The 23,548-nt window shown below is 43.1% G+C and overlaps 1 protein-coding gene across 4 annotated transcripts; it reads left to right on the plus strand.

Annotated features, from left to right (window-relative positions):
- Positions 1-11,705: 11,705 nt before the first annotated feature.
- On the plus strand, positions 11,706-23,385 carry cd99l2 (CD99 molecule-like 2). Of its 4 annotated transcripts, XM_056746218.1 has the most exons (13): positions 11,706-11,753; positions 11,858-11,929; positions 14,069-14,116; positions 14,235-14,273; positions 15,888-15,965; positions 16,428-16,532; positions 17,338-17,415; positions 18,104-18,166; positions 18,606-18,677; positions 18,780-18,833; positions 18,917-19,036; positions 19,126-19,191; positions 19,520-23,385. In XM_056746218.1, exons 2-13 carry the CDS (start codon positions 11,872-11,874, stop codon positions 19,579-19,581), a joined length of 843 nt encoding a protein of 280 aa, XP_056602196.1. In that variant the 5' UTR covers positions 11,706-11,753; positions 11,858-11,871; the 3' UTR covers positions 19,582-23,385. The 4 variants fall into 4 exon arrangements, with proteins under 4 accessions (XP_056602196.1, XP_056602204.1, XP_056602212.1 ...); XM_056746226.1 differs by lacking the exon at positions 18,104-18,166; XM_056746234.1 differs by lacking the exon at positions 16,428-16,532.
- Positions 23,386-23,548: the final 163 nt, after the last annotated feature.

Genomic DNA, 23,548 nt, shown 5'->3' on the forward strand with positions numbered 1-23,548 from the left:
CCAGTCTTCTTGGGGTCTGTCATGCGTGGTTTGTTTTGTTTTGTCGAACACATGGAGTGCTGTTTGACAGCTCTCCACGTGTCTGGTGTCTGCGTCATTTGCCTCGCCCTTGTGTTTCCCTGTCAGGCTTTCCTCACTCACCGGTTCTCATCACTCACACCTGTAGCTCCCTTTCTAATTAGTACTCTCCCCTGTTCTCGTATTTACTCCACACCTGTAGATTAATCCTTATTTGTAGACTTTCCTATTTATTCCCTTCTGTCCTCTCGTATTGTGTCAGACAGTGCTTGTTATTTACGCCTATTCTGACTGCCCCAGTGCTAGTGTGTCTAGTGCCGTAGAGCTCTTTTTGTCATGCGTCTTTTCTTGGTTCTGGCGCTTCTTCTGTCTCTGTGCATTCTGTGTTAAAGGTTACTGCCTCCGATTTGACCAAGGTCCCGGAGGAGTACCACAACCTTCGTACCGTGTTCAGCAAGTCACAAGCCACCTCTTTACCTCCGCATCTCCCCTACGACTGTGCCATAGATCTCCTCCCAGACAGTTCTCTGCCCAAGGGTCGACTTTATTCCCTGTCTAGTCCTGAAAGAGAGGCCTAGGACAAATATATTAATGAATCTCTCCAAGCTGGGCTAATTCGTCACTCCGCCTCACCGGCCGGGGCTGGCTTCTTCTGCGTACAGACTAAGGATGGTTCCATGCGTCACTTTAATGACTATAGAGGTTTGAATGAGATTACGGTAAAGAACAAATACCCCTTACCACTAATGTCATATGTCTTCAAACTTTTGCAGGGAGATCGGGTCTTTACTAAGTGTGGCGAGTTACCCCTTGTGCAATCAGCCTTGCCAGGGAAACGTACGAGACACAGCTGTCAATCGTCAACTCGCCAATCAAAAAAGCAAGCGGAACAGAAGACACAGGGAGCTAACAATCCTATGCAAGCCACAGCTAATGTGTATGTCTTCTGTTCCCTTTCTTTCGATCTCTCAACATTGTGTCGAGACGACAGATGGGGTTCGCCCTTGAGAACCAGTCAACTCTGACTACTATTTGAAAAGGCCAATGAAATTTGGTGAATTAAATTCGTCAATTTGTTCTTCAGAGCCTTCGCTCATGACTACGAACAAGACGAATGTACCCTCATCGAGGAGGGGGATGGACACGATAGCTGTCCAGGGAGTCCAGCACGCTGAGGCAGCTTTCGTTGACACATCTTGCCCGCACTGCGGGGAGATGGTCATGCAGAAGTTCCGGTCACGGGTGGCTGTCTTCTTCTAGGAACAAGCCACCATTTCGCCCGCTACCCAGGCCGTGACGTCGGTGGCTAAGGCCCCGATGTCCGCCAGTGTTAGCAGCGTTAGTGATGAGCGTTTAATAAAACGCGGTGGCATACCTTTCTGGATCCTCAGGCACGCACTCGGAAACGATGCCTGACGTAGATGAGATGTCGCTCGCAGCATCGGAGGGAGACTTGCTGGCATCCGACACTGACGAATCCTAGCTCTGAGCTCAGGAGGAAGCAGAGGTGATGTCAGCCATGCTAACCCGGGCAGTCGCGAGTATTGTGTGGCAGTGTACGCAGTGTAGAGCATCCTCTTTCTCGGCATGGAACTCAACTCTGTCACCAGGTCGGCGTGACTGTCCGCAGTGCGCGCCCAGTTGGTGTTGAACTACCTGGAACAATTCAGGCAGTCAGCGGTCCCCCTGAAACAGTTTTCAGATAAGGAGGCCTTTGCCATAAAGTGGGCAGTCCTGGAGCTCAGGTACTATCTGCTCGGGAGGAGCTTCACCCTCGTCACAGATCACGCCCCCTTGCAATGGTTCCAGGACTTCCACTTTACCGTGGTACACAGGGCTGGGGTCTCACAATGGCAATGCCGATGGTTTGTTGAGACTCTGGTCAGGTTGGACGTGCCGGTCAGGCATATTCCCCTTCCCCCCACACCCACACAGTTCGGATGGTCCCGGAAGGTCCCTACGTCCCACGTCGACACCTGGTGTGTGGCGACGAGGTGTGGCGAGTCACCCCTTGCGCAATCAGCGTCGGCAGGGAAATGGACGAGACATAGCTGTCTATCATCAACTCGCCAATCAAATGGGCATAAAAGCCAGCGGAACAGAAGACACGAGGAGCTAACACTCCTATGCAAGCCGCAGCTAATGTGGACTGGAAGAGGAATTCCCAGGGCTAGCACTCCCACACCTGGCATCAACAAACCAACGACCTTGCACAGAGCACTCCACACACTACCTACAATAAAAGTCCCCGCCGGGGCTGAAAAAACTATCTTTGGTGTATGTGTCGTCTCTCCACCTGCCACATAAGCAAGATAACTTCAATAAGACCAACTTGAAGACTGTACTCTCCAAGTTCTGCCAGCATTTAAAGTGTTCCACAAGGGGGGAGAACACTCAGGATCATGTCTACATCAATATTAAGCACGCATACAAAGCTATACCCCTTCCCCTACCTCGGCCGGTCAAACCATCTTTCCCTCCTGCTTTCCCTACACCCCCCTCAGACGCATGGCCAAAGTCTGTTACATCCTTGCCTAGAGATGCACTCTTCAAGCTACAAGACTGCTTTAATTTGAGAGACTGGGACTTATTTGCACACCAGGAGTTGGAGACGTTCACAGGAACGGTACTGGACTATATCCAGTTCTGTTTTGCAACTGTGACTGTGGACAAAAACATCCGGATCTTCCCAAACCAGAAACTGCCTTTAGATCAGGGTACAGTGCTCTGTACAGAGCGTCTTGAGCCGACCTGAAAAAGGTCAGAGGCTGACCACAGACTGCGCATCGAGTCCCATCTGTCCAGCAAATCCGCCTTGTCCCTGCTCCATGCCCTCTTGGGACCTTGAAGTGGTCCTGACGGGCCTTAAGGGGTAGTGTTCGCTTCCATCAAGAGGGAAGGGGACCTACAAGCATTCTCCGTGTCCCCTGATTGCCTAGAATTCGGGCCTGGCGATTCTCACGTGATCATGAGACCCCGGCCTGGCTACGTGCCCAAAGTTCCCACCACTCCCTTTCGGGACCAGGTGGTGAATTTTGAGGCGGTCCCCACTGGGGAGGAGGACCCAACCCCATCCATGTTGTATCCAGTATGTGCACTGCGCCTCTACTTGGACAGCACGCAGAGCTTCAGGAGCTCTAATCAGCTCTTTGTCTGCTTTGGAGGTCAGCAAAAAGGATGACTGTCTCCAAACAGTGAGTAGCGCACTGGATTGTGGATTGCGCAGGGCCCTCTCTGGCAGACATCTGCAGAGCTGCGTACCTTTGCAAGGTTTTACAACCTCCGTGTAGAACTGGTGTAAGCCCGCATCTTGCATGGCAACATGTAGGAACGGCAGCCGGTAGGGCATATGCCTACGAAAGCACATTTCCCTCCTTTCCATAGGTGGGTCAGTGTGCTACTTAGCCTCCGTGGAACAGGCATTCCATGCAACACTAAGCAAGCACCTCCTACTGGCGGGCTGGGCAGAGCAGCCTTGCCCCTTAGGCCGGGTACCTTCTGAGTTATCCACATATAGCTATAACCGGACCTAGTGCTACCGGATGTTGTAACTGATTGGTTCCCACCTTGGTAACCCATGACCTTCCCTAGGTGGACCTCTGCCTCTCGGTTAACTACTTCAGTCCGCTGTGACGAGGCGATGTTCTGGGATCCGCATCACCTGGGACACAGCCCGGCCGATTAGCTGCCGGGCATATAAGCCGCCTTCTCCCAGCACTCGAGGTCCCAGGACACACAGCACTATATGCTGTGTCTCACATACCCCCGAGTGAGAGCGAGGATGTCCCCAGCGAGGGGGACACAGAGGACCAGATTGCCCAGGCACGGAGCGACGGAGAGCACCCTGGATTACATCCTTTTGTTTATGTTTATTTATGAGTTGTACATTAAAATCCCCGTTGGGGTTGCTTACACCACCACTATGTCTGTGTCGTGTCTCTTACCCCCGTCACATCCGCATATTTTTCCCATGAGCTCTCCCCTGAGGGTGAGACCATGCGGGTGTCTCCACTAGAACTGGTAAGAAGTGGTCTATGTAGTGCGTTCCCCATTTGAGGAGTGCACTTACCCATTGGCCTTACGGCAACGTAAGACTCGCTGTTAGAGAAACTAAGGCCGCTGCTCATGAGGACCTCATGAGCTTTCTAAAAGCTCTGGGACCCTCTGTCTACCTATCAACTGGAAGGTACAATTTCACGAAAGTGCTCACGTCTGACATGCCCAGGCCAGTTGCCGTCGCTTCGCTAGAGATTGTGCTACGGCACAGCGTTGTGGTGTTTTTCAATAGGAACCCCATCTGTCGGTTCGACATAACTTCGAGAGACTGACAGAAAGGGAATGTCTTGGTTACGGATGTAACCTCAGTTCCCTGATGGAGGGAATGAGGCGGTGTGTCCTTCTTGCCACAAACATGTGCCGACCGCTGCAGCAGTCGCGAGAGGCTCTCAGGCTCCTCAGAACTAAGGTGAATGAATGCAGCACGCTGTCTCCGTTTTATACCCGGATATCCGGGGGCGGATTCCAGCATACAAATTGTATTCGCCAATTTCATTGGCCTTTTTCTAAACAGGTCGAAGTGATCTGTCGGTTCGACACAACGTCTCGTTCCCTCCATCAGGGAACTGAGGTTGCATCCGTAACCAAGACGTTCCCTGGGTTATAGGCTGGCTCATTTTCACTGACAGTTGATGCACACCTGACGCGGGAGTTTTAAATCGTGTCAGGACTCGGCAGCTTTCAACGACGACAAATTGTTGGATTTATCAGGGGTAGCAAGGTTTGCCTAAATATTTGTACCTATAATCTATTGTTGTGCATGAAAATGCAAAATTGATAATTTGAGTTGCATTTTGTTATTAAAAGTAATGCAAGCTTCTTCAGGTTTTGGTTTGCTCTTCTGTAATAGTCTAAACGGTTAAACGAGTCTAAGTTATATTACAATGTAACGTTAAACATTTCCTAAGTTTGAAATTCAAGGCTTTCGTCTGAAATGTGACCCACAACTGAGTTATTTTTACTGTTTATTTAATGTAACATTATTTGTAAGTCAAAAACTTGACGGAAGCGTGACATGTTGTAAAAAGCTGCCCGAAGTCGTTGAAACCAACCATGCGATCTTATGCAGTTAGATTGATCTTTAAAAGTGTTTAAATTGTGTTTTTTGTTTTTCCAAAATTGCCGGAGGTCAGTTGGTTGGTACATTGTATACTTCACTGGGAGATTTGAATTCGCAACCCGTTACGTGCAATAGACATTGTTCAATACTTGAAGTTAATTTGGGTCGTATAACCAGATGCACATAAGAGGTGCGCAGCTGCACCCAAAATAAAAAATGTGCTCTTGTTGGTTACCGGTGTTAAACGGACCCTGGGTCTAAATGATGACAAACCGGAGTATTTGTAAGTGCTTTTATCGGTTCTGCTCACATAATGATGTTTAATTAACAAAGTTCGGGAGGAGCCGGAGCATATAATCAGCAATCACAGCGTATACACAATCAGCCCTAGTGAGCTCACACATAAATAGGGCAACCATCTTACCTGCTCTATCTCCTAAGATTAGGCATCAACATTAAGTTCGACGCTATGTCCGAGACCCCGTCATCGACGACTTATACTCAAACTGCAATCCTTCAGAGTCCCATCGGTCCAGCTCAGGATCGGATTCATTAATGATTCCCCGGGTTCATCACATGGCCGCCTGCTCCGATGTTCCGCACCTTGAAAGGCTAAATCCAGAGGTGGCACTTCATCACCTGGCCCAGAGAGACGTCCACCGCCTTCTCCGTCTACTTCTTACACCTCCACTCACAACACGATCCCACCATCCATAAATAGACTCTCCAGGGCCTACGACTGGCTCTGTCCAATTCGGACGTCCAATTCCACACCAAGGCGGTTGACCAAGGCGGAGCTTTACTGCCTCTACGCTTCTTCCCTGGCAGATACCGCCCTACCGAAGTCCGCTCTGCAATTGACCACTGACAAGCCGGGCACGGCTCGTGGTTCTCCTTATTCCCGGGCCGGGCAATCCACCAATGCGGCTCGTTGGTGGATTGGTGGAAACACGGATTTCCCGGACGCCGTCAACCACTAGCGCGAGGCTGCCTCAGCTAGCGAAGCAGCCGCCGGTTCTCTGCCATTTCCCTCCCCCCTTAGAAGCCGCAGCTAGCGCAAGCATGACTCCACTAGCTGCTCAAGTAGCCGCCATCCCCTCCCTTATCTCTCTTCCGCAGTGCCGATCAAACTTCTCATTGGCCACGGTGACAGCAATGCCAGTGCTGGTTAACCCACCAGTGTTGGTACCGCCTCCAGTTTCCGGGAAAATCAGTCCTCAGATCTTGACAGGTGCCGACACAGATCTTTATTTTCTCCTCTCACCTTTATCACCCCCGTCAACCGAGCGGCAGATCACTTAAGATCATGGGTTCAGAGCTCGGCGCACTCGCCTGTTCCAAAGGTAGAGTGTTTCAGGTTCGGATAGATCTGGCGAGCCCGGAGCCCGCTTCCCGAACAGCCCGCCAAATACGCATAATCTTCATAACCAAGCTCTATCATTATCCCTATCAACATCACTGTTATCTGTGCTGGTGAACTTGTGCACTGTTCTCGTTCCTAGAGAAGCACACGGCACGCGCAGCCTCTGTTAATGTCTTGATTTGCACTGCTCACCGCTGCACGTCGAAATAAACGCTGCTTCTCTTAAACTTTCTTAAAGGACAAGCTGTTTAAACTTGACCCTTGCACACAGCCCATGTTTTTCAATGTCATACTCTATCCTAGCTCCGCACAGCAAGTTTCCATGTGCGCTCGCAATTGCTCGCAAACTTCTCAGCAACCTGTCAAAAAATCTAAAAGTTTGTCGTTTTAGGTTTTAAAATTGGTGTTGAATATTAATATTAACTAATGTAAGAAGTAATACATTTTCATTGTATTTTAAGTTTAATTTAAAATAATATAAATGTAGTTTTAATCACAATGTATTATTTTGTTTATTGTTCTTTAAAAGTAACTTTTCTTAATAGGTAAATATAATTTGTCACACTATGTGCAGTGTGAGCACCAAACCGAATCTCCAGGTGCTCTCTTGAGAACCTGACAGAAATACTTATGTGCACCCCTGCGTATAACATACAATATATCTCCATGGATGGATTCAGCTGTTGTTTCTTTTATTACAGTTTTGTGTAACGTTACTACTGAAATAAATCTATTGTTATGTTAGTTTTCAAGGATCGTAGTCAAAAACTTTAATGAATTCATGTTGATATTATACTTTTTAAAACATTTAATCTACTTTGAAACATCCATCCATCCATTTTCTACCGCTTATCCGAACTACCTCGGGTCACGGGGAGCCTGCACCTATCTCAGGAGTCATCGGGCATCAAGGCAGGATACACCCTGGATGGAGTGCCAACCCATCGCAGGGCACACACACACTCACTTATTCACTCACGCACTCACACCCTATGGACAATTTTTTCAGAGATGCCAATCAACCTACCATGCATGTCTTTGGACCAGGGGAGGAAACCGGAGTACCCGGAGGAAACCCCCGAGGCACGGGGAGAACATGCAAACTCCACACACACAAGTCGGAAGCGGAAATCGAACCCCCATCCCTGGAGGTGTGAGGCGAACGTGCTAACCACTAAGCCACCATGCCCCCCACTTTGAAACATACTTAATGTATTTGAAATAAATAATCTGAATTTAAATACATTTTGCTTTTATTTATAAAGACAATTACATGAATTACTCAATTCATTGGGTTAAAATTACCCACAGTTGGGAAGGTGCTTTACCAATCCATGGCTGGGTTACTTGTTGGGTTATTTTTAACCAAACGTTATTTTGTGCAAGAAAGGAAAGCCTCATAGACATGGCCAAATATGTCAAAAAAGATTTTGACCTATGTTTTGCTTTCACAGCCCATGTCACAAATCAATGGGCCTATGCGATTTTTATAAAGTAATTATATCAGAACCTGCTGGGAAATTGAATGAATTTTCATTCCCCTCCAGTTGGTCTCTTGACATTGTGTTGAGAGACAGACTGCGGTTGGATCTTGAGAACCTGTCATCTCCGAAATAAATTTAAAACGCCAATGGGCTTGGACAATGGTATGTGCATGTCAGTCTCCGCCCCGTACATACGGATATAAAAAGGAAGATGGCGGCGGTCATTCACTCAACCTTTGTTTTTGAAACCTGTGTGGCAAATGGTGCAGCATGATCTCTTCGAGAAATCTTCTTATGCTGGATCTAACGGCACAGAGCAGTGGACGTTTCCCAGCCGGCAGCTGACTTCCCCTTCGGAGAGCGGACTTCCCCTGGGCGTCTCGGGAGCGAGCTGCAGCTATTTCTAAAAGAGCAAATTTCCTCTCACAGTTTGCACTCTCATCGAGGAGGGGGGACGGACACAATGGCTGCCTCAAGTGTTGGGTTTACGGGACGCGGTTGGGCAGCCATTGGGGATAAGTACTCACCGCACTGCGGGCAGTTCACAATTAAGATGTTGCGTCACGGGCAGCTGTGTTCCCACGGGACTCAGCCACAACCTAGTCTGCTTCCCGTTCCGCTACGGCGGGCAGCGAGGGTGATGTGAGGATTGCTGTGGGCGTTAAATCCGTCAACCACTGGCTCGTTGATCGTCCCCACCTCATCTTGTCTGACTGTTCCCCAAGAGACGGTCCAATCGTCTTGTTCCTCAACCACGTATCGGAAACTGTGCGTGATGATGATTAGATGTTGCAGCTGTGTTCTTTGGTATAACAGACTCATTCAGACTCTACCTCCTGTCATTGGATGCGAAGCCCCTTGGAGCTCCCGCCTCCGGGCTGTCGAGCCCAAGAGGAGGCAACGCAGAGATGACGGCCGTGCTTCCCCAGGCGGTCGGGGAGGGCGAGGCAAACACAACCCGACTCTTGCGGCTGACCTGGAGGTGCATGAGGGGCTCACTAAGATGTGGAATTTGCCGTTCGCGGCATGTTCCTGTCTGAAGGGCTCAGGGAGCTGTTACTTTCCTCGACGGTAAAGCAGCTAAGGGATATGTCTACCTCCCAGGTGGACTAGCACCCACGGTACGCCGCGACTTAGAGGGGTCGACCAAATCTCCTTTCAGGGCAGGGTAAGATCTTAGACACTCGGATTTATGATGATGTGGGTTAAACTGCTTCCGCCCTCCATGCTATGGAGGTCAACCAGGACCAAAATAAGGGCTAATCCCTCTCGGGATGATGTACATGCGGCCACTTCAGCACTTCAGGCTGGGTTGGGTTCCTTGGACGGCGGCACACCAGCACCAGGCGGATTATGGTTACCTCATACCCTGGGCAGATCTGAACTTCTCTGAGTGAGGATCCCGCTCTGGCAGGTTCGAGGTGCGTTGTGATATGACCGACGCCTCCCTGCGGGGTGGGGTGCAGTGTGCAACGGGCATGCAGTATTGGGTCACTGAAAGGGTTCCCAACTGCGACAGCATATCAACTTCCTAGCGTTTTTGGCTGTCCTTCTGGCACTAAGGATGCTGAGGCCCCTAGTGCAGGACAAACACGTGCTAGTCCGGTCGGACAACATGACTGCCGTGGCGTACATCTATCATCAGGGCGGCATACGCTCACGGTAGATGTCACAACTCGCCAGACGCTTTCTCCTATGGAGTCAGCGGGTGATCAAATCCCTGCGGGCCACGTTAATCCCTGGCAACCTTGACCAGACAGCCGATTCGCTCTCTCGTCAGGTCAGCTGGCCGCGGGACATGCGGAAGTAAGCCTCCCCCCCAGTGAGGCTCCTTGCACAGCCTCATGGCTCTGATGAAGACCTTCTCGCAGGGGAATGGCACGGTCTGGCACTACAATGAAGTGTCCCATGGGTGCCATAAATTTGGACGGTAACACTCACGTTAACCTGAGATACCGGCCCGGTAACGGGCCAAGGTTCCAACCACTCCCTTCCGGGACCAGGTGGTGAACCTGCAGGCGCTCCCCTCTGGGTAGAAAGACCCAACCTCCAACATGCTGTGTCCAGCGCACTGCGCCACTACTTGGACCACACTCAGAGCCTTAGAAGATCTGGGTGTCTCTTGTCTCCAAACAGAGGCTGGCGCATTGGATTGTGGATGCCATTTCCTTGGCGTACCAATCCCAATATCGCCCCTGCCCACTGGCAGCGAGAGCCCACTCCACCTGGAGTATGGCCTCCTCGTGGGCACTGGCACAAGGCGCCCCTCTGGCAGACAAATGCTATGGTGGGAGTTGGGCTACGCCCAGCACCTTCGCAAGGTTTTACAACCTCCGATTGGAACCAGTGTCAACCCATGTCTTACACCCTACCTTTACGACAGGCATCTGGCCTGTGCGTATGCATGCGAAAGCACCTTCTCCCCTCTTCAGGTGAGTCCAGTGCGCTATACAGCCTCCCTACTTCCCCCTTAGGGTGAAGTATAGGCATTTCATCCATCACTAAGCATTGGCATTGTGGTATCAGACCGGGCGGAGCGGTCTGTTGGAACCAAGTCCAGTACTGGTAGAGTGGCCCCATTCAGGTGGACCCCTATACTAGGACTATTGCCCCATACGTAGTGACTCCCCAGGGTAGTCCCGTATGTTGATTCCCTCACTCCTGATTTCCCCGTTGGTGAAACTGTGACCTCCCCTTCGGTGGCACTTCCACCTGGGCTCTATCACCCCTACTCGGGCTGACATATTCTCGCATGTGTTCTCCCCACTGGTGAGACCGTGTCAGTGTCTCCACATGTACCTCCCCTAGTGGTAGGATGTGGGCTCCGTAACACACTCTCCAGGAGGAGAGCAGTGTTTCCCCCGTGCTACAGCTCCTGACGGCGCCTCATTTAAATTTATCTCGGAGATGACAGGTTTGGAGACAAACCCCAGTCTGTCTCTCAACACAACTCTGTCTCCCCACCCCTAAACCTTGCAACAATTTGCAAAATAAAAAAAATATTTTCATCACAAAATTATATAAAACCACAAAACACCAAATGCACGTTAACGCGGGTAACAGCCAAAATTATGCCAGATATGGTCTTGTAACTCTCTAAATTTTTAATAATATCCCAACCCCTTTTAAATGGATAGGGCTATAGGCCTATACTAGACATCTGCTTGATAAACCACCACACATATAAATTATTTATTGAGGTCAATTCTGCATGGCACTTAATTATTAAATGACACACAATTATCCTTATTCAGTCATTCAAAGATAGTGAGATTTTTCTTCAAACAGCCCGCCGCTGCGTGTAATAATCATATTTGTAAGAGATTTTCTACATTATGCTTGCAGAAAGTACTTTTTTGAAAGTCACACATTTAAAGACTAGGATCAAATTTGTATTACAGTCGTATTACTTAGAAAAAAATCTAAGTAAAAGGGTGATTATCAAGCTTTTCGGCGCATGTCATGGTCACTACATAGCCTACCATGTTTATTCCCTAAGGTTTAATTCAAACCGGCGTTAACTTTTATCATGTCAGGGTATATCACAATACATATACATGTAATTTACACTTTAATTTATTCGTACGATCAATATTATGTCCTTTTAATAAGAAGAGTGTATTTCAGCATGCTTTGTGAAAGCAAATGCAAAGCAGAGCACGAGGAACCGCCCTAAAGCCGGTGTAACGTGATCCCGCACGCGCCTACAGAATCTCATGCTTGCTCATTCGCACTACAGACTGTTACTCGTCTCGGAGCTTTTCTGATCAAAGTAAGAGACCCCGGCTGTCCAAATATCCTCTAGGGCCTAAGGAAAAGAGATTATTACATTGCATTTTCCTTTTCTATTTTAAATTTCATATCGTTGCGTTCCAGATCATACTTTAAACATGGGGAAGCTTTCGACATGGACGCTTCTGGCAGTCTTTTCTCTGCTGGTAGTGAAAGGTAAGCATGTCGCCCCTCTTTGTTGAACCCTGTGCCATACCTCCATCATTTTTGTCGCCCGGACGGACACCGGCACTTTGAAAAATCGTTATGCATGTATCCATTTTTGCTCTTGTGTTTAGTACTGGAAGCCTGATCATTCAGTAATTACCGTGAGCGCTGGAGTTGCGTTTTTAACATCTGTAGCAACACTGTCTCGATCATATGTCTGGGTCTAGCCATCGCTAGCGTGCTGTGCATGACATGAGGCTCATAAAACGATGATTCATTCCTACATTTTAATTAGGTAATTTCACATACAAAAATAAATAGGCAAATGTATTTTATTTTATTGCCTGGTAGTAACTTATGTTAGATACTTTGTGTAGGAGTATCATTGTTTGTTCTGGACAACTAAGTGCAGCACTAATATTAAAATACTTAATGACATTTGTCTTTTGCATATAGGACATCGTTTTTTAAAAGAGGAGTCTCTATAAACATTTGTCTTGTTATAGGCCGATTTAAAAATGAATCAGTGAGGCATTTTGGTTATTGTTTATGATTGAAGGGGGTTGATTTTTTTATTAGGTAGGCTGAATAATGGAGGATAATATCTTAAATCTAAGCTTTCAGCCCATTTGATCATATTTCTGTTTGGAAATTAATATGGCATTATTCTTTCCCTGGCTGAAAATAGACTATAAAATACCGATTTACTGCATGAAATTTTAATATTTAGAGACCATAGTGAATTCAATACAGTCTTTAATTCGGCATTACTCAGAACAGGTACGTCGGGGAGTCTGGAGTCAGAGCGCATGCGTATAAGAAGGCACAATGCGCTCAGGTACGGCATATGAGGCTGGAATTTTTTGGAGACTGCGGAAGATAGGGAGATACCATCATTTTATGACAGGGGGTGTCTCTTTCTGCCTGTTGGGTCAAATGAGTTCACTAAGGTGCAATTACTAATGTATGACAAAATCTGTGGGTTTTTAAAAGAAAAATCGTGTAGGCTTATGAAACATAAAAAAACTTAATCAAAGGAATGACATGATATGCTGTGAGACTACCTGGCATATTAAGAAGATTGTGTTCACCCCGCCCTTTATTTTGTAAAACCCCTTTTAAATCTAAAGCCCCCACTGAAATGAAGATCAGTGATAGACGGCTCCTCCATGTTTACTTGTCAGCCACACCCTCTGTGTTATATGTAATCAGATCACAATCACTTACCTGAATCATCATTGTTTATGCATGAGAGTATAGTTACTCTGTTTTTGGTGTTAGGCTCATTTTTTATCTGTTTATTTGTTGGTTCGAGTAAATGCTGTCTGAAAAGCAGATTAGATTAAACAGATAATGGGTTCTGTACGTAAACCTGCAGGTGCTTGTTGTTAATAATACAATCATGTGACTTTCACATGATGTATTGATCATATAACAGTGCGACCAATGCTGAGCTGGCTTTGGCACTGCTGCATGTGCAAGGCAACTGCTCAGAGTCCTGTTGCTAAACCTGGTGTGCAGTGATGACCCATAACCACACAAGAAAGCTGACAAATAATGTACAAGAGAGATAGAAACACAAGTGAACTGATCAATTAAAAAAGGAAGTACTCTTTGGGTAGAAGACTGACCCACATGGACCCCGGGCTAAAAATAAATGCAGGACATACCGGCAGAAGAGTTTGCTGTCTAACTTCCGGAAAAATGTACTATCAAAAAAACCATTTTACAGAATGTCTTTGTTTTTATGCTACATAAACACAAAAGATTTTTGTCTCTTTGTGCTGCCAAAAATACATTGCTGTAATTTTAACATCTTTGTTAAAATCCAGGAATGCAACAGCACTGTTGTGGAATTAGTTTCATAAAGAATCTTTTGTGAAGCTGAACATCACAGGCAGTATTAGCATTAGCACCTTTTTGCAACTGGGACTAATAAAAGAATCATGTAAAAAAAAAGGGATGCGATGATATGCATAATTAAAATGATGCAGATAAGTATGGAAAAACTGAATGCTAAAAAATGTTATGCACATATGTCTAGTTTAGGCTTAAAAAGCAATGCGATACACGCTTGTATTTAAATAACCATTTAGTATTTATTTCTGCAATATGTAACAAAGCGTTTTATATTTGTGTGTGTCACAGGAATTTGTCAGGATCTGGATTTGTTAGATGCACTTGATGATAATCCATGTAAGTATGATTTATACAGTGTTACAGCTAAAAGCTTCTCTGTTTTTGGTTAATGTAACGGGGCAACTTACAGTTAAATCTTTGCATCAGATGGACATTTATTTAGCATTTTTTACAGCTACTTCAGCTCCTAAAGTGAAACCAGCAGGCGGTGAAGGTAAGGATCCCTTGTTTCTTGAAGAGAGAGAGGTTTTTGGGCCTCTTTATACACCATATTCTCCGAGTCTCATCTGTGTTTCCCGCCGTTTTGTCTCGTTATTGCCTGTTAATTAGTTTTGCCCCACACCTGTCCCCTATTGATTATTCTGCCTATTTATTAGGGCTGGGGGTAAACGATTATTTACTAAACGATTAATCTGGCGATTATTTTATGGATTATTCGACTCATCTAACGACTAATATGGCGATTAATCCAACGATTAGTTTTCTGCTGCTCGATTAATAACAACTATAATGTATCAAAAAATACAAAAAATATTAATAATATACTTTATTTAACAACAGTTTTGCGCAGCAAAAAAATCTTCTGCTTTACACAAAATAAAATAAATACAATTATTTTACTGTAATACAAAATGAAAGACCGGCCTGTTTACTCTTTACAGTACCAACATATCTCTCTTGTTCAAAAAATTCTTAAGTTGTAGTGCAAAAATAAAAACACTGTGCAGTGTTTAACACAATATAAAATTCCTGTTTTTGCGTGCATTGCATCTCTTTCCCAATGTTGGACGCAGGTTCTTTGCTTTGTCCTAGAAAACACGAAAGCAATGCATATTAGAACTCTATGACTCTGGGGTATTTTAAATCTACTCTTAACCTTACTGTAGTGCTATGCTATGATTCGTTTATTTGAATGCTAACGTGGTTATCTAGCAGCTGTGCACTTTGGTTCACGTTAGCTAACGTCAGCTACTATAGATAGCGGTGTTCTGCAGCCGTAAACTAGCTTCCTTTCAACCCAACATTAGATGATAACTAACGTTAGCTTAACACAGTGGTCTAGTCACCAGTAGCTACCTAGCACGAACAAACTGCACGGAGAGCTAAGATAGTTAGCTAGCACCACCAAAGTGCGCAGAGCTCAAGCTGCTCCTCACAAACATGTAATTAATTTAGCCAACGTTAGTACTTACTTGTTATTGTCTCCTTCACGAGTGACAATGGGGTGCCTCCGTTTCAGATGCTCCAACATTACTGTTTTGCTGGCGTGGTGTGCCAACTACATTTGGCAAAGAGCGCAAACGACGACACATTTACGTTTGGGACTAAAGTTGAAGTATTCCCATACCCATGTTTACGTCTCCCACATGTGTTTGGCGAGCTGCTGCGAAGCGTCGACGCAAAAATATGATCTTGTGTTTCTTGTCCTGTTCTGGTTCATTGTCTATTGTTCATTGTCATTTGCCACTCATTGCTTGTGTCTTATAGATGAGTTCCTGTCATGTTTGTAAGTTTAGTCTTCGTTCCTGTTGCTGTTAGTACCCTTTATGTTGTTTTACCCCTCTTGGGTTTTTGTTTCCAGTTTTGTATTTATTATTAAATGTCTTGTTAACCCCGTACCCGCTGTCTGCACTTGGGTCCTTCATCTGTGTCTCACCGCGCAATTCTTGACACTGTTAATTTATTAATTTACAATTCATTAATAACACTGTACTAAGCACAGCAAATGCAATTAAAAGCTTTTCACAATGAAATAATGTGATATTGATCAAATCTTATGACTTGCTACCAATGAATGACAATTGCATTTTTTTGTGGTTTCCAACAGTGAAACCCACGCCTAAGCGTCCTGTTCAGACCACAGTCACAGTAAAGACTCCAGTAAATCCCAAACCCAAACAAACAGGTAAGAAACCTTCCCTCTGTTCCTGCGTCTGATGGCTGTGTAAATCTTCCTACTAACCCGGTCAAATAAACACTGGAACATAAAATGCCATCATGTCCTTGAAATCAGTACCCTGGTCTGTCTGCCGAAACATATTTGTTTACAACATGCCATCTCTTGTTAGTTACATGAAACGGGCCAATAGAAATCTATTTAATTGACAGAAAATTATCAGTAAAGGGTTTATTTTCGAACAGTTTAAAGAGGATTTGTATTGTGTAATGACAAAAGTGATATATCTAAGAATATCTTGTCTTGTGTGTTGGAAAGTATGTCAGGACTTTTGAAAGATTTGAGTGTAAAAGATTATGATTTTTTTATTAACATGTTGTATTTGGTAGTCCCTCATTGGTGGACATTCACTCTATGTACCGTATATGCGAAACTCTTTATAAATACTAACATATTGACCTCTACTAACAGAAGAGACATATACTGATCACTTTGATTCCACCATTCGGCCGGGTCTGTTGCCCCGAACAACCACTAAACCTCTCCAAACCTCTGTTCACCCCTGGAAACAGTCTGGTGTGTACTGTGCTGTCAGTTCCCCAGTAGAACTGCCCTCATGTGTGTGTTCATGTGTTGCATGAAGATTTTTATTTTCAAAGCAAGTCGAGTGAGAGGCCAAAATATATGATTTGATATCAAATATTTTCGCCTTTAATGTGATAATCATTGAATGTTTAGCATCATTTTTAACATCACGCTTTGAATATATATCGCGTAAGAAAGTGTATTCTTTTCTCTGTTAGTTATCTATTCAAAACAATAGAAATTTAAGGCAATATCTCCATAATGTACATCCAATTTACAGTGAATAAAAAATATGACTTTTTGAGCTATTTAATGTTTCACACACTTAAGCATAGCCTAGTAGCCTAACTGTAATGCAGAGTGGACCCACACAAAATAACTATATCCAGATAACGAAACTACTCGATAGTGCATTAGGAACTTCTGAAGAATCAAATGAATGTTTTCTTGTTGGTTCTGGCCCTTTAACTTGTGTTCTCTAGCACTTATAGTATCGCACTTATGGTATTTTCTGTAAATCAGCTCGACCAATCTGGTTTTAGTGTCCTTCACTGTCTGTCTCAGTGCATGTTAATGTAATTTAATTTCACTGCAGTCGGTAAAACGAAAAGTTGCTGACCAGCTCCTTCAAAGTTCATTTTTCTCTAGAATTATGTTGTATAGTTCAGTATCACATCTTATAATCACATGTATTCGTTTTCACAGATTTCAGTGGCATGGTATATATTGGTGTTACCATCTGATACAATCAATGTACCATAATATCACCACTGTACACATCTTTTTTGGCTGACAGGTTCTGATTTTGATCTTGCCGATGCTCTCAATCCCGACAATGACATCAAAGGAAAGGGCAAAGACTCGGACAAAAATGGTATGTATTTTGAATAGTTTCGCACAGATTTAGTTTGTTGTAATCCATTGATATGCTTCAGTCAGCCATCTTTAATAAATGTAATGCTGGCATAAAATTTTGATAGAAACTACCTGCTAAACATGTTATAATGTTTCATAATGATTTATTTCATAGACAGATAGGATTATTAATAAAGACAGGTCAAACATTTTTATCCTCTCTCTAAAGACATATAATTAAAGGAACAGTTCATCCAGAAAAAAATGATGTCATTATTTACTCACCTTCGAGTTGTTCCAATGGCCACCATTGACTACCACAGTATGTAAAATTACTTTGTAATATTTATTTTTAATTTTTTTATTATTTTAAAAACAAATAGTTCTGTGGCACTTTGACGACCATTGTCACTTGTCCTAATATGTTAGTCAATGATGGCATTCGTCCAAATATCTTTCTCTGTGTTCAACCAAACATTTATACAGGTTTGGAACAACTAGAGAGTAATTCATGACAGAATTAAACTTTTTATCAATTTCCACCCATTTCTGTAAATGCTCATATAATCTTGAAGCTCACCAAAGGCATTGGCAATATAATCACACAGTTTAAAGTGAGAGAGTAATATCACGCTCACAGTTACTGGGTAACCTATGTAGTTGTATCGGTATTTAGACAGAGGTGATGCATCTCATGTCCCTGATAGATAAAGGCTTTGCAGGAGGTGGCCGTGAGGATGGCCAAGTCAATAGCCGAGGTGGAACTAGTGGTAAGAAACAGACCTATGTTTGGGTGATACAGCCTGGGATACATCTTGTCTTTATCTTCTTAGCTGGAAGAATTGCTTCATACTGAAATCACTTCAAAACCTCCACTTATAAAATCTAATGGGCTGGGTAGTCTTAGTGTTTTTAACTAATGACCACAGTCTCCTAATATCTTGTTTTATAATCACGTGGCTCCTAATCTCTTGCATCTGCAGCAAACTTTGCACGGAGATTGGGTTTTATTATCCAGATTGTTTTTTTTGCTTGCTCTGGATTGTTTCAGCATCTCTGCTTCCTCCCGGTTTGGGGTTTCAGGGTTTTTTGGGGCATTTTTCTCATTTTTGTTGAGATAACTTTAGTAGGAAGCTCTTAATTAGAAGAGCCAACATTGATATACATATTATGTTGCTCTTAGGCTAATTTTTGTCTTTCACTTTTCAGCTGGTGGATTCTCAAATGACGACCTTGTTGATATTGGCAATGACAATACCTATAAACCAGACAAAGGCAAAGGTGACCTACCTTATTCGAAAAGCATCACAATCTCACATGTTGTGAGAGAAACCAACAAGTCAAATAAAACAGCAATAACTGACATACTTCATGTGTCTTCAGGTGGACAAGGAACAAGAGGCAATGATTTAGGTCCTGCTGATGAAAATAACTACGGTATGAAAAGGCTCATTTATTTAGCCACTTTAGCTTGGTTAAATATTTTGTTATCGTTGGCTATTGTATGTTTTTTATTCCAGACACCATGGCTGAGACCGGTACCATCGCTGGTATCGTAAGTGCCATTGGCATGGCACTGGCTGGCGCGGTGAGCGGCTACATCTCCTATCAGAAGAAGAAGCTATGCTTCAGCATACAGCGTAAGAGTTTGTTTTGATTTTAAATTCACCACATCTCATGAATTTTAAATAACTTCTAATCACCTTTAATGTGCTCTATCTTTTCACAGAGAGCCTGAACACGGATTTGGTGAAGGCAGATGCTCCAGATGCTGTCGTAGCGCAGGAGCCACAAGGTAGTTTAAAGTAGTTTAAGAGTCAGATACAGTAGTTTTATAAAACTGGGTTAATTGTATATAACTATTCAGTTATTCCAGTTTTTCCAGTTATTTTAATTGAAATTTTTTATAACATTAGAAGCACAGTGCTTTGATGGTGCCCAAATGGTTCTAAGTTTAGATTTGTATCTAATGCATGGCATTTATTATTTCAATAAAATTAATATAGTTATAATCAAATGAACTTTATTATTATAAGTGCACCTTTAATGTAGACATATGGATCTGTTTATATTTTACTTCTGTTTTTCATATTGAATAATAAGTTCTCAAATATTATTTTCAGTTCAACAGACTCTTCTCCAGCCCCCTAATGCTGAGCCTCCGACAGAGGAAAATGCTGTCTAACCTGAAACACATCGCGCAAACTGAAGGGGCAAAGTTTCAAATCTTCATTTTCAACATTTTCCCATTCAAGTACCACTAGGCCTATGTTTCTCAGCACCACGCGGCCATTTTGGAGTGCTAATGCGACTGTTTAAATCCAGCTTAATATAATTGTATTTATTTAACTGTTAAAGCCTGTTTGCTACAGTTTTGCAATGTAAAAGAAAACCATAAAAATGAAGTTTTGAGAAATCATTCAAGTTTTAAAAAGGATTGGTATGGACTCCTTCACTGTACTGCAGTACAGTCCTTTTGTTTTTCCTTCATAAGATTAGCTCAGACAAATGCATACTCAAAGGATTACTTGACTAAAATCTGTCATTATTTACTCTAAACCCATATGAGTTTCCTCTGCAGAACACAGAAGGAGGTAATTGAACAAAAATCTGGTTGGGTGAGTTCAATCCGGTGGCATTTAATCATGATTTACGCCCAAGAGTGTATGATATTGAATTAAGAAGCTCCAGTATTCATGCAAAAACTTGCTAACAAAAAGAGCTTACACAGGTGAGAAATGACCCAGATAGCACAGGTACATCTGTAAGATGTCATGTCTGCCAAAGATCTGGAGATCTGAAAAACATCTGCTCTGTAAAAACATGATAAAAGTCTTAGAAAATGCAGTTTTACATCCATTCTTAATCATACACATCTTAAAGACATCTTCTAGTTGTCTAGATGACATCTGACAGTTGATGTCTCAGAGATGTATTGCAGATGAACAAACAAACAAAAATATACGTTTTACAGATGTAAGTGCAGACATCAAATAGATGTCTCCCAGATGTATGTGTGCTATCAGGGGACGACTGAAGAGACAAATACGGATTTGGAAGGACATGAGGGTCAATAAATAATGACAGAATCGTACATTTTGTTTGAGCTAATTTTTCAGCATTGGCTCATTGGTGATTCTAACGTTTACAGAAACAAGTGATTGGATAATCATATGAATATGCTTTTATATGCTTTTATCTAGACTGTTTCCATACGATGTTACAGTAAGATAGGTGTTTGGAATTTGCTATTTAATCTAGATCATGAAGGATTTGTCTTATTGTTTTTACTTTTGCACATTTGGGCAGTTTTTTTAGTTTTACACAATCTGTATATATTAGCCTTGCTTTCACATGGCAATGTGAAAAGATTGTTACACATATATGCAGGTATTTGTGTCTTAGCAAACTTTAGACTAGCGTGACTTTTTAAAAAAAAAATTGAACGACTGATGTCAGAAACTAACCAACAGCTGCTTAACTTCTAATTTGCGTAAAAAAACACACTGATCAAAAAGGGGTGTAACTGTGAAGACGTGATTGTGTAGATGAAAAACAGTTCTGACTGCTTTCGTGTGTATTAGTTGGATGTCAGTGGTTGTGATTCCTTCTTTTGAGGAATATATAGAACCGGTGTGATAAGAGTGGCTAGTTACATTAGCGTGAATTTGTGAGTGGAAGTAACTTGTGTTTTTTATGTTAGCGCAATACTTAAGGCCATGGCACCTTCAGTCCGAAATTTGTGTCCGAAATTTCCGGACGTTAAAAAGTAAATACGACCACACGTTGTGTCAATCACATTTACACTGCCTCCGATATTTTCAACCGTCATAAAGAAATTTGAACTGGGTTCGATTAGCAACCATTTTTAGAGGCGTTTGGACAATTTAGAGACACCGTTCAGACGAGCGCCAAACACGAAAAAACGTATCCTAAAATTTTGGACTGTATGTGCAAAGACCTTTACGCTGTGTAGTAACTCTTGTATTTTCCAATCGATCGCCGTTTTGGATCTTGATGTGCTTGTATATTGCGTACCGTTTTGAAGTTTGTACTCAAGCCGTTGTATCAGTGTATGTCTATTTACACTTGTAGCAGTCAATGTACATAAATGTTTGGGCCCCCCACTCATTTTTAACTCGGGATTAGTTTTCGTCCTAGCCTAGTGTTTGTATCGTTTGTAGCATGTTTGAACTATAGCTTTCCAGTCTTTTTAGAATCCTTGTAGACCTGATGCACCCTTACTAGTTTTGCTATTGCCTTAATCCCTGGCTGCATTCCTAGTAGCCTGTTTTGCTAATTTTTGTTACAACTCGCATGGAAAGATGAATGGGTTCTGACTTTGAACCACAGTGCGTTTTTGCTGCTGAAGTTTTAAGAAGGTCACGAAACAGAATTGGGAAGAAAACTAGCAAGAAAAATTAGCAAAACTAACTGGAAAGCAGATCAATCCTTGCCGAACGCATGCCTACTTAAGATGCCCCAGATTTATAATAGCTGTTGTTTTACACTGTGAATTCAGGTGCACCTTTTTTACCCCCCAGCCCTTGCAAATGGTGCTTTCCTTCCCAATGCCTTACCACGCTAACATTAGCGAAGACACGCTAGCATACAAACACAGAAGGAAACACGACACTAACAGTCGCAACCATTAGAAGGGCTGCATTTATTGAATGTGCACTAACCAGAGGTACATGGGTGGAACCTGATCGCGTTCCAGTTTGTTCTCTCACATGCCCACAATGAACTAGATTTACAATACTTGAGTAACTAATACTGATGTCTGACATGCTTAAGAATGTTGCCTGATATCAGCAGCATGGTCCAACCTCTGCACACTGACAGTTTATCCTACCACGGCATTTGAACCACATCTATAGATAAAAACAAAAACCAACAAACCAGAATGTTAGCTGAATGTATCTCTTTTTACTGATATGGTGTTTGTTAGGCTACAGAACAATGTGGCTTTATCGGTGCTACACTTGTCAGAAATGTAGAACACCAAAGATGAAACGTGAATGTGTTTTGACATGGTTGTCAGTGTAGTGATTGGTGTCAGCAATGATTTTCAATGATAGCTAGCAGCTAAATGAAAGACACAAAGGTCTTGGTTTAGGAAATTCACGAGTGTCTTGAATGTTTTTGACAACCCTATCACATATTTGTACTATTGTACTAAGAACTATTCCAGATTTGCTGCTTTGATGCAGGATCTGACTGTTAAAACCTCCCCGATCCTTTAAAGGTCCAGTTTGTCATGTTTTGGAGGATCTATTGGCATAAATTCAATATAATATACATAACTGTGGGCTGTGTTTCAACCGGTAGGGGTGGAGTGAGTGGTTGGTTGCAACTACGCAACCTTGCCACTAGATTCCTCTGACTGGACCTTTAATCGATTGTCTACATTTCTAATGATTGGATCCTAGAAATTCATATGGCAAAGGTTGCATTTCTAAGGCTCTCTGGTATTGTTTGCCCAGTTGTTGCAATTTTGTCAAAACAAGGGTGTAAATGCAGAACTGTACAGATATGCATGTTTTGAATTCTAGCTGTAGATATAAAAAGTATTTTTCTTGTGTACTGGGTTTATTCATGAGCATAAGAAATTTGTTATTGGGCCAGAACTGTCTGAGAGGTGTCTTAAATTTGCACTGCCAAATTGTTTTTTTATCATGTATCTCCCACAGAAAAGAGTGTAGCTCTGTGCAATATTAAGTTTGCATATTTAATAAATTTGGCCTTGACCTGAACCTCAGAGATATTGATCTTCAGTATATAATCTCACAGTTTTCATTAGTGCCTGCTCATACAAGTACAGAATGTAATGAAAACACACAAACACACAGAAATTAACTGAAAATGACCTTCTAGACACCTTCAGTTTCTACTGTAGAATTTGATATTAAATTTTTGTCCTCAAATTGTATTCTGTATTTCAATGGAGGTCAGCACAAAGAAACCCAATAATAAACAATATATCTTGTCTGAGTCTTTCAATTACTCTCTTCAAGAAAAAGTCGGGCTGTACATTTTGATTTTTTAATATTGTGACGCAATTTTTATGTTTTAAATGTAGAGATAAAAAGGAGAATAACAGAACGAATGACAAGGAAGAACAAACAATGAAAATGTGAAAGAAGATCAAA

Source organism: Triplophysa dalaica, chromosome 1 (assembly GCF_015846415.1).
Source record: "Triplophysa dalaica isolate WHDGS20190420 chromosome 1, ASM1584641v1, whole genome shotgun sequence".
NCBI classification, from domain to species: domain Eukaryota; kingdom Metazoa; phylum Chordata; class Actinopteri; order Cypriniformes; family Nemacheilidae; genus Triplophysa; species Triplophysa dalaica.

Excerpts from the sequence above, each read along its gene's own strand:
- cd99l2 (XM_056746218.1), top strand. The coding sequence starts at position 11,872 with ATGGGGAAGCTTTCGACATGGACGCTTCTGGCAGTCTTTTCTCTGCTG. Across the intron at positions 18,678-18,779 it reads TAAACCAGACAAAGGCAAAG|GTGGACAAGGAACAAGAGGC; the intron begins GTGACCTACCTT and ends ATGTGTCTTCAG. Across the intron at positions 19,037-19,125 it reads GCTATGCTTCAGCATACAGC|AGAGCCTGAACACGGATTTG; the intron begins GTAAGAGTTTGT and ends ATCTTTTCACAG.